Genomic DNA, 12,504 nt, shown 5'->3' with positions numbered 1-12,504 from the left:
AGGGTCTCCCTCAGAGGCAGAAGTCCAGCCTGTGCTTTGACTTGCTCTGCCAGCCCAACTAGACCTAGTAACCCAGAATGGGGACTCCAGAGTGGCCAGCCATCACATGTCCTCCCAGAAAAGCCTTGTCTTGGCCACCTTCTTCTGAAGGACCAGCTTGGCTCTTGGCTGTTCCTCTGTGGTGTATGGCTGCATGTGACACAAGCTTGTTCCTGCTTAGCTGGAGGCCTAACCTGTTCTGTAAACCAGACCTCCTGTTTCTTTTTGAACCCAGTTGTGGCACCGAAGTATACCGTGGAGCTGGCCTGTGGACTGGGGGCAACCATCCTGCTCGTTGTGGTGCTGATAGTCGTCTATCACGTTTATTGGCTTGAGATGGTCCTTTTCTATCGGGCTCATTTTGGAACAGATGAAACCATTCTAGGTAAGGAGTTAAAGGACTTACATTTATTTTATCCTGCTACAGGCCAGACCCTTCATTTTCATATAGGAATTTTCATATGAGCTATTTTTAACCCTCTTCACAGCATAATGACATTTTAACCTTCCATTTCTATACCTGCATTCAGTTGTGTGGGTAATTTTAGAGCAAGAGGAGTCAGGCTTGGGTCAGGGAAAAGAAGAGAGAAGTCCTCTGTGTTCTCTGCAGAGGTAAAGCATGGATGTGTCAGGCTCCCTGGGGCACTGCCCTGCTGATGGCTAGCTGTTTCATCTGATCTAGATGGTCAAGATAAGTCATCAAGTTTCAGTAAGTCGCTGGCTTCTCTGGTGACTCTGTGTAAGGATTCACAAATCCAGGGTGATTTGCTTTAAAATGTGGGAAGGCATCCAAAAGGATGGATCCAGAAATCAGTGTTCTGTCCTCAGTTCTTCCACAGCTTCCCTGTGTTACTGGGAGTTCAACTCTTGGGACTCTGTGCTGAGATTCCTTCCTCTGTAGGATGAGGAGGGTGTTCACAGCTTTTGGTGTGAACCTGCCAAGGGCGTGCAGCGGCTCTCAGAGGGTGTAGGCAGGGTGCAAGACTTTGTCTGGTGGGACTGCTCATGTGGATAGACAGCAATGAGAGGAAGCAATGTCAGAGATGTTAAAAGACAGAAGGACCTTGGACAGAATGAATTGGTCATCTTGCTGCAGTCTTGTACCTTTGGCGACCCAGTGGTGTCTGAGTACCTGCATGTTCAGGCTGGGTAGTCAAAGAGGCAGCACTCATGTCTTGTAGCTATGGAGACTGATGTTTCTTAACCTGTGGTGCATGGGCTTAAAGCGAGCTTTTGTATCTGCTTTTCCCATGAAGCAAGTCAAAGGCTTAGCATGTAGTGTCACAAGTGTCTTTTCTGCCATTTGTGTCTTTTTGTGCTCCCAATGCTCAGATGGGAAGGAGTACGATGTGTACGTGTCCTACGCCCGCAATGCAGAGGAGGAGGAATTTGTGCTGCTGACACTGCGGGGAGTCTTAGAGAATGAGTTTGGGTACAAGCTGTGTATCTTCGACAGAGACAGCCTCCCCGGGGGAAGTGAGTATTTCACAGGAGGGGGCTGTGCTCCATGCGCGTCCTCTCTTTGTTGTTCTCTGAGGTATGGATGATTGATGGGAACTGGCCTATCCAGATTAACCTTATCCTTTGGGGTTTTTTTCCCCATCTCCACTAATGATCTCTTGTTGGTATCTTCTAATGTTTTTGCTTCACGTGACGATGTCGCAGATGCTCCAGGCCACCAAAAAGGCTGCGGTGGGCAAGTGGTGGTTGTTGGTCACTTCAGTTGCTCTCCCCAGGAGTGATGTGCAGGAGTGATTGATCTATCAACATGAGGGAAGCGGACTACTGACCTTCATGCAAACCCTCTGAGCCGCCTTAAAAAAAAGGCTATAAGGCTAGAAGGGAACGAGGCAGGGGGAGACTGATACTGGACCAGACTGGTAGCTCACAGAGGGTAATGGTGAGTGCCTGCAAAAACCAGGAGTGTCTGCTTCAGGGAGATGTGGAGAGCACTATGCGAACATCAGTAGGGAGATGGTGTGCCCTCCCAGAAGCCCTCCCACACCCTCATTAATTAGAGAGTCTGTGTCTAACATGGCATACAATGAAGTTGCTATGATTAAGAGTACCTTGTTTACAGGTAGTGAGACTCATCTCTTCACTGAGATGTAGATTTTTTTTTTTTTTTTTTTTTCCCCCTCCCCATGGTTTCAAGCTAAATCATGCAAGGTTCTGGACACAGCATCTGCTGGAGGCATGCAGGGAATCACCAAGAACAGATGTTTGTGACAAACTCTCCAGATACACATATAGTCACACAGGTGGCACAGCAAGTGCACAAATCAACACTCTCAATTTCCAGTGTCCTGAGGGCTGAGTTGGCTGTGTGATCCTGGTGCCTACTAAAAGTTCAAAGCATGAACTTTTGCCAGTGCAGACAGCCCCATGGGTTTTGAGTCAGGACCCCACTGATGACAGAACCTGTGCTGATAAAGCCCATTGGGATCCATTTTGGGTAGGACAGGAGGGACTGCTGGAGTCCCAGCCCAGCTGCGTGACAGAGAGAGCAGAATCGGTCTGGGATGTGTTATCTGCTCACTGTGGCAGTCACTACCAGCCTCAATTCAGCCCCAGCCCTCTGGAGCACTGCTGGGGGGGGAGGGGGGGCTCCTCATTGCGCTGCTATTTGCAACGCTGCTGGGGCTTCCCCATTGCTTCTTAGCTAGGATTTGACTAATCTCCTTCTTGGGGAAGCACGGTGGGCCGGGAAATAGCTTTTGTCAGCTGGTGTCATGCCTCCAGAGTGTACATCTGTGTCAGGGGGAGAGAGTTATGTTGTCCTTGATGAAGAAACAGTGGGAGATGGATTATCCTGCGAGTTTGCTGACAGGAACTAATCAAACGTGCTTGACAGCTAAATGAAGTTGCCTATCAGTGTTATTTTATTCTCCATTGTATTTTCTGACCAGTCAAGAGTGTTCCCTTATCAATGAAGGGTGGGAGGTCCTGCAGCAGAGTGTGCAAGCACCGGGATTCACACTTATGAGGAATTTTCACATTGATTACAGAAAGGTGCCTAAGGACAGTCTACCTGCAGATGTTAGAAAATCAAAGAGGATCCACAGTTACCATGACATGTCTCCAGCTCAAAGGGTGTCACTTTCTGGGACACTTTGTTAAAAGTCCTCAGAGCAGTTTACTTGTCACTTGTAGAAGCACTCAGATCTGCTTTCATCAATGACAGCAACAGGAACAGCAGGATGAGTAACAGGCGTTAGGATGGCAGTATTTCCAAAGTAAATTAACCCATGAGGACACTCAGGAAGGGTGTAGATACTTACTGTGTGTGTCTGATGTGGTGAAACTGAGGCAAGAGGAGTGAAGGGATTACCCAGGGTCGTTCTGGACATCTGCCAGAGGAGGATGTAAGCGTAGGCATTCGGGCTTCCCGACACCACTTCAGGCTGAGCCTTTTCCTTGAGGCCATGTGTTGTCAAATTTTCCTGCTTTGCTCCAGAGAGCCTCTTTATTCCACTCTCACAAGAAGGAGGCTAAATCTGAGCCTACCAGAGCAGCTCTCTTGGCCACATGGCATCCTCATAGCATTGGGTGGTGCCACTGCCACGTAGTACAGTACTTTTGAGCCGTAGCTACCTCAGGCATCCCCACGTAGCATGGGAAGGAGGAAACACATCTGTAGGCAGCCCGGGGCTGGGAGTAGAAGATGTCACTGTAAGGGGCAGTGGGTACCAGCCATGGTGCAGGAGGCCCTACCTGGAATCACTTGCAGGGTTGGGAAGCACCAGTATGGTCTCTAGAGAGGACCTTCAAGGGATTTTATTGTCCCCTTCAAGACACCTGGTATCACACTAGCAGCTCAGCAGCATGTGCTCGGCCATCACTAACCACCTCAATGTTTCTTTCTCCCAGTTGTCACAGACGAAACCCTGAGCTTCATCCAGAAAAGCCGACGTCTGCTTGTTGTCCTGAGCCCCAACTACGTCTTGCAGGGGACACAGGCCCTGCTAGAGCTCAAGGCTGGTCTAGAGAATATGGCCTCCAAGGGCAACATCAAAGTCATTCTAGTGCAGTACAAAGCCATCAAGAAGAGCAAAGTGAAGGAGCTGAAGCAGGCCAAGGCGGCCTTGACTGTCATTAAATGGAAAGGCGAGAAATCCAAGTTCCCAAAGGGCAGGTTCTGGAAGCAGCTGCAGGTGGAAATGCCAGTTAAAAAAATTAGCAGGAGTTTGAGCCTTGATGGGCTCATACGTATCCCTGAAAAACATTTGACGCCATCAGAAAACAAAACAAAACAAACCCCAAAAATCCATAAGTTAAGCCAGGGAGTGGGAAGGAACTCAGGGGTTTTGCCATGAAGGACTGTGTCCCAAGCATTTCAGAGGGACAGTCATGCCTCCCTGCAGCTTTTCTACTGCCCTGGCAGTGGAGAGACCAAAGATGTGTTCACCTCCTCTCTACAAATGCACGTCCTTGTCATCAGCCACAAAAGCCCTGGGTCTAGGTCTAAATTCGGGCTATCCAGGTGGGATGCAGTCAGCACCTTGTGATAGCAGGGTATTTGTATAGGCCAGTACTCCTAGATATAGTTCCTATGGGACCTTCATTAGCATCCAGGGCAGAGCTCCTTTCATCTCCTAAACGGCTTCACTTCTTCCTGGTCATTGATCTCTGTGGCAGAGGCTGGGGAACAGTTTGAAAGGTGGCTCCAGTATAGAGGCTTTCGTAGATGTCCCAGCTGTATAGTCCTGATCACTGTGGGATCACAGATTTCAGTGGGGGAAGTGTAGACTTGAGGCTCCTCATCTTTGCTTCCCCACGTTTCTGTAGGAGCAGGTGCATTCAGATAGTTTGGCAATGTGAAATGGCTGTTACAAAATCATGGGGAAAAAAAAAAAAAAAAGCAGCTCTGCTAGGTGGTATTTGTATTGTAGCATTTCTACTAATAAGTGGTCAGGCTCTGAGACTCTGCACTCTCCCAAGTACCCCAGATCCTTCAGGGCTGTAGTGCTTGTAATCCAGGGAAAATCTCATGTTAGTCCAGGCCATGGAGCATGTCTGAGAGATCCTTCTTTGTAGAGTAAACTCAGGGACTTCACAAGCACTGCAGGGAACCCCAATGTACTACTGAACCTGCCTGCTGTCTCTGTGCTGCTGGCTGGAGGAAAGCATGCAAAGTCCTGCTGAGGCCTCTGGGATGACACTGGCTATATGTCCACCTCCTCGGAGACCCTACAAAATTATTTGAACTTACTAAAAACTACTAGTTCTGTCCTACTGGGTGAGACTATGAGGAAAGGCTGAGGGAGTTGGGGTTGTTCAGCCTGGAGAAGAGACAGCTCTGGGGAGACCTTTTTGTGGCCTTTCAATACTTAAAGGGGGCTTACAAGAAAGATGGGGATGGACTTTTTAGTAGGGCCTGTTGTGATAGGACAAGGAATAACAGTTTTAAACTAAAAGAGGATAGATTCAGACTAGATTTAAGGATGAAATTTTTTATGATGAGGGTGGTGAAATATTGGAACAGGTTGCCCAGAGAGGTGGTAGATGCCCCATCCCTGGAAATATTCAGGGTCAGGTTGGATGGGGCTCTGAGCAACCTGGTCTAGTTGAAGATGTCTCTGCTTATTGCAGGGGGGTTGGACTAGATGACCTTTAAAGGTCCCTTCCAACCTAAACCATTCTATAAAGGGTCAATGTTCCCTGCCTTTGCATGAACAACCATCACCACTCATAATTCAGGAGTCAGGTTTAAGTTAGCCTTGACTCTACAAAGCAAGTCTCCACCCATCTTGTTTCCAGCCCAGAGTTGCAGAACAGAGGATGTATCTCAGCTTCTGCAACCGTTGCACAAAATGGAAATATAAAAAACCACTGAGTACCAGTCCTTGCTTCACTGGGAGGCAGCAGGCATAGGAGAGGTGAGTTAACCCTTGGCAGACAGGCTTTTCAGATTGAGGACGGAAGTGTCCCTTCCCTTGTAGGACAGATCAAAGCACAGCAGGACCCTGACGTTGACAAGTACTAGTACAATATTTTCACATAAAATTACAAACTCTGGGGGTGTCTCCATACTCCTGTAGCTCCCAATGCAAGGGCCTGCCCACTTAATTGTGTAGAATTCAGTATTATGCGCACTAAGTGCATGCTTATTTTTTGATGATGGTTGCTCCCGAGTCACCTCTGACTCATGCTTTTGCTCTGTTGGTGTCCAGTGGGTGAAGCGTATCCATTCATAATGGCATTAAAAAAGCACTAAAATTTGGAGTCTATGCACTATTCACCCAGCTGAGCACAGCGATTTGAAGGCGTCCCAGTAAACAGCCCAGCCTTAAAGGTGTGGGGCTGAATCCTGGCACCAGTGAAGCCCCTTGCTCTTAGCATCTTATGATTAATAATGTTATTCTAGGGCAGCAGGGAGCTGCAGCCACCCATGCCACTGGGTAGGTACTGTACAAATGTGGAACAAATAGAGCTGCTTTCTCACCTTCATCTTCCCTATACATGGAAGCTTTGCTTTAAGCAGGTAAAATTGCAGTCAGCATCGCTGAAGGCAGTGGAGCTCTTAATCTGCTCAGAGGTGCTTAAATCTCTGCTGTTACGAGCTTTTTGACTGTGGCTGTCTGCGGAGGGACAGAGCTGCTTCCCACGCTCCGGAAAGCTTCATTTATATGAGACCACACCCAAAACCATGCTCAGCTTTGTGAACTCATTGCAACAGCATCATTTTGCCCAGCTTCACCTTTTTGTTTGTGTTTTCAGCATCTCTGTAATTGGGTGCCAGATCTGCAGGCAGAGGGAAGACCCTGAGGCCAAAGCAGAACTGTGTTAGATTCCAATTTGATTTTTTAAAAATTGACTCAAAAATACGCATAAATTCAATTAACATCTCAGACCTCACCACATCACATCTCACTTTTGGCTGAGGTACCAAGCGAACTTCTGCTGGTGTTTTAGTAAGTCTGATTATCTTGGAAGTTAAATCCACTTAATTTATTTTTTTCTGATTTTATTCAAAGAGTTTTCTAAATAAATAATAGACCAGGACTTTCACTGGCATACATTGCAGTGACCACTGGTGCCGTTGCAACCTCAGAACAGGATTACTGAGAGATGTCAGCAGAGCACCCACAAGGCAGAAGCTGCGATGGTCTGAAAGGGGCCTGAGGGTCCAGAGGGAGCAGCGTGGAAGGAAGAGCACTGGAGCAAATAGCACTGGAGCAGGCTCTGCTCCCCTGGGAGCTTTACCACTGGCTTTGCTGGGACCTGTCAGGCCAGGGGTAAAGCCCAGTCCCAGCTGTAATGCAGATCTGCAAAGCACCTCAGATATGCCTGCCATTTCATCCTATGCCATGTGTGGTTTCCATTGTAGGATTCTGTCACAGCATCTGTCTAGTTCAGTTGATTCATTTGAGTTTCTGTGCTCTAACCTAACATTTATCAATATGCAGCTCATACAAACTTCCTCATTGTTATTTCATGGGGAAACAGTGTGGCACAAATTGGAAAAAATATCTTCCCCCCCTGCCCCGTGGCGTTTGATGTTGTACAGCTGTTCCAGAGTTTTCCCTTTTCTTTTCTGTATGTTTTTGCCTTTGTGTTATTTGGTCTGTGAAGTGTCAGTATTATTTTATTTTATTTTGCTTTTCAATAAAACATTTTCACTTTTGCATTTCAGTCCTTGTGCATTTCTCATAAGTATCATTTTCCTCCCCATTATGTCTGCAAAAGGCCATTAAAGAAAGATGGCTGTGTGTAGTCCGAGCATCAAGATCAGTTCGGGACAGCTCCTTATAGGGGACAATTTTCCTGGCTGTTTCATGGTGTGCCTGCAGAGATCCTGAGGCACCATCACTGCTATCAGGGCCATGCAAGCAGAAGCACAGTGACATACAGCATTCAGCTGTCACCCAGCAGTGGACATGCACACGCAGAAAGTCTCTAACCCAAAGAGCACTCAGCAATCACAGGATAGAAAGTTGGGAAGGAAACACCATCCTTTTGCTTGAGAGACCAAGCCAGAATGTTGAACAGAAATCTTGGAAATCTGCCCTAACCACAGAAATCAGACTCATTCTTAGGCCGCTTTGCCCATCACCTTCTAGGGAGCTGGGTAAAAAAGGTTCATTCAACTTCATATTTTCTCAACCAAGCAACTTTCTTGGCTTTTTCCCTTGTTTGCATGCTAGCAGGTAAGTTGAAAGAGAGCCTAGCACTTCCAGACCACTAGCAAAATGAATACTTGTGACAATCTATGGATTTGGGGTCTGTGGGGTATGGGATCTATGAGCCTTCCCCAGCTTTTATTGGGCTGGGACAAATGTATGGCTCTTATAGTCCTCTGTTACATTTCTGGGGTGCATTAGGGGAGACAAATAAACCAACAAAAATACGCAGTGTCCTTTGGAACCATGTAGTAAAAAAGGAAGTTTTTCTGTATGAAACAGCCAAAAGTATCATGTTCCCAGCTCTGTTGGTGGCCAGACCCCTGCAGTGTTATTGCTGCCTGTCCCATCCTGTGCTGTTGATGCCACTGGGAAGGACCGTCCTGCCTGCACACTGTGAAGTGGCCACTTGGGATTTTTTGTGACCTGGAATTCATTGTAAACCGAATATCCCAAGGTATCCTGGTCAGCCAAGTCTAAATGCACCCCATTCTCAGAAATAAAAGCTATCTTTGGGAATTTGAGCATTTTCTGTGCCAAAAAAAAGGTCGAGTCTCAAAAATTGATAGAAGAAAACTGTCACTGTCAGCTCAGTCAAAACATTTCATTTCAGCAGTGTTGGGATCATTCACATTAATTGAACTTGTGCTTTTTGAGCATGCAGGTAGAATAGGTGACCTCCCAGGGGCTGCTCCTGCCTGTGTTTCACTGTGATTCTGTGATTCCAGTTTCAAAAAGACCTTTCAAACCAGCAAAGGAGCTTTTTCTTTCACAAAATGTTGAAGCTTGGCTGATTTCAAAATAGATCCCAATCAGTTATAGAAAGGTTTGAATGAGATCTGGACTCAGTAAATTGGGAGATTGCTGCCAATTCTTTATGCCTTTAAAATACGGTGGTAAGAACATTTCACAGCATTAAGTGACAATTCTGACAGAACTGACTTTATCATCTACTTTTAGTTTCAATGAATCAGTGTTTTGGGGGGGGGGGGGGGGGGGGAGGGGAGAGGCGGGAATCCCCCCCAACTTTGTATACAAGAAAAAAATACTCCAAATAGTTTGATTTGAATTCCAGTATTATGTTAAAGGACCGAACAGCACCTTACTTTCTCCATTAGCGTATTATTGTCCAGTCGTTTTCCTTATCCCAAGTTCTTAGTCCCCAAATAATCTAATGACAATGAGTTTTATAGCTAGTCATACATCTTTGGGGAAAAAAAAAAAAAAGTATTGCTCTGTACAATATTAAAATAAGATGTATCCAGGTGCAACATGGTGCACCTTCTGCTGTGAGATAAGGAGAGACAGCCAAGTGCTGGAAGAATAAGGGGCATTGCCATTGCAGGGAAGGAGCAGTATTTTTATTTCTATAGAAGGCCAGTGTTCCGCTGGCAGGAAGGAAGGGGAGTCTCCAGACTGAGGAATCAAGGCTTTAGCAGTGTGAAAGGCAATGGAAGCAGCAGGTAGCTCTTCTCCCCAGAACAGCTCTTTGCCAGACATTCCTACAGGGAGGTTTTTCTGAGTGTGCAAGAGCTCTTGCTCCAGTGATCCCTGTCCTGCTTGAACACCACCTTGTCCTCAGGTGTCACCCCCCCATCTCAAGCACCAGCACTCAGTAAGTGGGTGGGTTTTTTTTAAGTTTTTACAGTTCTGTTAATCAGCTTAGGTTAATTTGCTAAATGCCACAGCCCTATTAATTCCCATCCTTTCCACTGCTCACCCATTAGCCATGACACCTTCAATATGCTCACTGCATCCCAAGCCATACATAGAAGTCCAAGGACATCCTTCAGGTTTGCTGCTTTTCAACATTCATAATAAAAGAGATGCGGCCCTTGCCTGGCGCCATTCCAGCTAAGCATCTTGCTGAGCTTTGCAAACTGCAATTAATCCCAAGAAATGCTTTGAAGGACAGTATTTTCACCTCCCATCACGGCTAGGGGAGTTGATGGAGAGGTTTAAGGCTGACATTTTTGCTTTCTAAGTCTGGAGGCTTCCATTTCTAGATGAGAGAGCATGAGAGGGAGGGAGGTGGGTCTTAGCCTTGGCACTGTGGGCTGTGACACGATAATGTCACTTTGTTTCCCCCCATGCAAAGGGCTGCCAGAGCTGTGGGCAGGTGGTTCCCAAACAAGACCTGCCCTTTATCAAGTGTCTGCACTTCCCTGGGCAGTAGTGATGCTGTGCAGGGCAGAAGTCAGAGTACAGTCTTGGTTTATCCTGCCATCCTGGCTTCTTGTTTACCACTTCAGCCTTCTCAAAAACCCACTGCAAAGCAAAAATGCTGCTATCGTTCCTGCAGTCCCTGCCAGCAGGAGTGTGGGCAAGTCAAAGGTCACTGGGCTTGTGCCAGGTTTCCCTCTATACGAAGGGGGGATCTGTGCAGGTATGCCACCGAACAGCTTCCTTCAGCTTTTCTCTCCCCGCTCCCTCCCCCTTGTGCACCCCGATTCCTCTGCCCTTGCATTCTTAGATACCACCGAAGCCGTGTTTGATTTCATCCAGAGGAGCCGCAGGATGATCGTGGTCCTGAGTCCTGATTACTTGACGGAGAAGAGCATCAGCCTCCTGGAGTTCAAGCTGGGCATCATGTGCCAGAACGCCATCGCTACTAAGCTCATCGTGGTGGAGTACAGGCCACTGCAGTGCACCCACCCCAGCATCCTCCAGCTGAAGGAATCCGTCTCTTTTGTCACCTGGAAGGGGGAGAAGTCCAAACGCTCCGGTTCTCAGTTCTGGAAGGCGTTGCGGCTCGCCTTGCCGCTGCGCAGCCTGAGTGCTGGTGCCGGCTGGAACGAGAGCTGCTCCTCCCAGTCGGACATCAGCCTGGACCCTGTCCAGAGGAGAAGAAGCCGGCTGAAAGGGCAGCCTGACCCACGGGGTGCCACGACAGGGACTCTCACTCCCGGAGGGGCTTCCCTGGCCTCCGAGTCAAAGGCCAAACACCGAGCCAAGCACTTCTTGACATGCCGGTGTTGTGGGACCTATTGTAATGGTGGCAGCAGACTCAAGCGCAAGCATCGGGCTGTGGCTGAGCCCAGGTGGGACACTCATCTCTGCAAGCCGGGCTCAGGCAGGCCCACAGCTCAGGGAGTTCAGGGCAGAAGTCGACCTGAGCCCCCACCGGCACAGGCTCCTGCTCTTGCCCTCTGCCATTACAGCGATCTGTCGAACAACAATGACTTCTACGTACTCTAGCCAAGAGGCTAATGGCACCGCAGCTGCTGGGCTAGCAAAAGAAACTCACTGCAGCCTCAACTAAGATATTTTTACAATATCGCGGGCTGATGCGGTGTCATTCACTGTCAGTCCTATGCCAGCACGGAGGACTGCAGCAATATCACCGGTGCTGGTCATCTCAGCCAGGGACCTACAGCCACGCATGGAGCAGCAGCTGGGGACTGCCTGCCCAGGTCCTTCTCCTTAATTTAAATTGCAAAGTGGAGCTGAAAATGCGTTTCTCTGGCGTTATTTTTCCCCAGCTGTGGTTGTGTTTGCTGCAGGGCTGCTGTTGGGGTCAGGTGTGGGAGGGCAGGTCCCCAGCCAGATGTTGGGAGGGAGGGAGAGGGGAGAAACCATGCTGCTGGCAGTAACCTCTGGAGAAGGGGTAGCAAGCCTGCATTTTGCAAGGGATCAAGCTTTGCTAATGAGGTCAATGGGAGCACCCACCAGTGCAAAAGTGCACTGTGCAGTACAGTGCGTTATCCACTGTGTTTTAAAAGAACTTGGTCAAAAGTTTTAAGACAAGATTCTTCTCTCTAAATAAAACTGATTTCTTTAACCTGCTGTTGTTACAAGTCCCATGGGAACCAGTAAATGCTGGAGCCTTGTTCACCAGGCGGTGCCTGAGGAGATGGTTTGCCCAAGCTGGCTGAGGTCCTCTCCTGTTCCCAGTGCTCATCATGGGCTCCTGGGCTTGGTCCCTCTCCCAGCTTCACCATATGATTGATTTGTTCTGTCAGTTGCGTGGCCTTTCGCGCAGCAAGATAGAAAAGCATTACAAATCTAGGGAAATATGATTAAAAAAACACTCTGAGTAGTCAGTGAGCTCAGGGATAGGAGCAAGACCTCAAACACTCACAGAAAACCTCAGGCGCTGAAGCTGAGGGGTCAAAACTCAACCACACTTCATTAGATAACTGAAAGAGCCTTTGAACAGTCTCCCTGGGGCTGCTGTTTCATCAGCCCGTTGAGTTGGCTGTCAGCAGTGTTTCCCACTCTTCATCTGCAATGAAAACTTCATTTGCCTCATTCCACTTTGTATAACAACTTCTCTCCCCGCCAAGGAAGGGCGCTAATCCTGGGAGTCAGCCGCCCGCCTTCAGTTCATGCTCAGACACGC

General features: G+C 48.0%; 1 protein-coding gene across 1 annotated transcript; it reads left to right on the top strand.

Annotated features, from left to right (window-relative positions):
* Positions 1-249: 249 nt before the first annotated feature.
* Positions 250-11,360, top strand: LOC104159495 (interleukin-1 receptor accessory protein-like; the record flags this gene model as incomplete). The annotated part of the gene is made up of 3 exons (XM_009697415.1): positions 250-424; positions 1,372-1,515; positions 10,636-11,360. Coding segments are annotated over 3 exons (1,044 nt in total), but the record flags the coding sequence as incomplete, so codon positions are not given.
* Between the last annotated feature and the right edge of the window lie 1,144 nt (positions 11,361-12,504).

This window comes from Cariama cristata, unplaced genomic scaffold, assembly GCF_000690535.1.
Source record: "Cariama cristata isolate BGI_N322 unplaced genomic scaffold, ASM69053v1 scaffold15683, whole genome shotgun sequence".
In the NCBI taxonomy this organism is placed as follows: Eukaryota; Metazoa; Chordata; class Aves; order Cariamiformes; family Cariamidae; genus Cariama; species Cariama cristata.
Note: the sequence above shows the minus strand (reverse complement) of the source record. Positions and strands in the feature narration are given on the sequence as shown.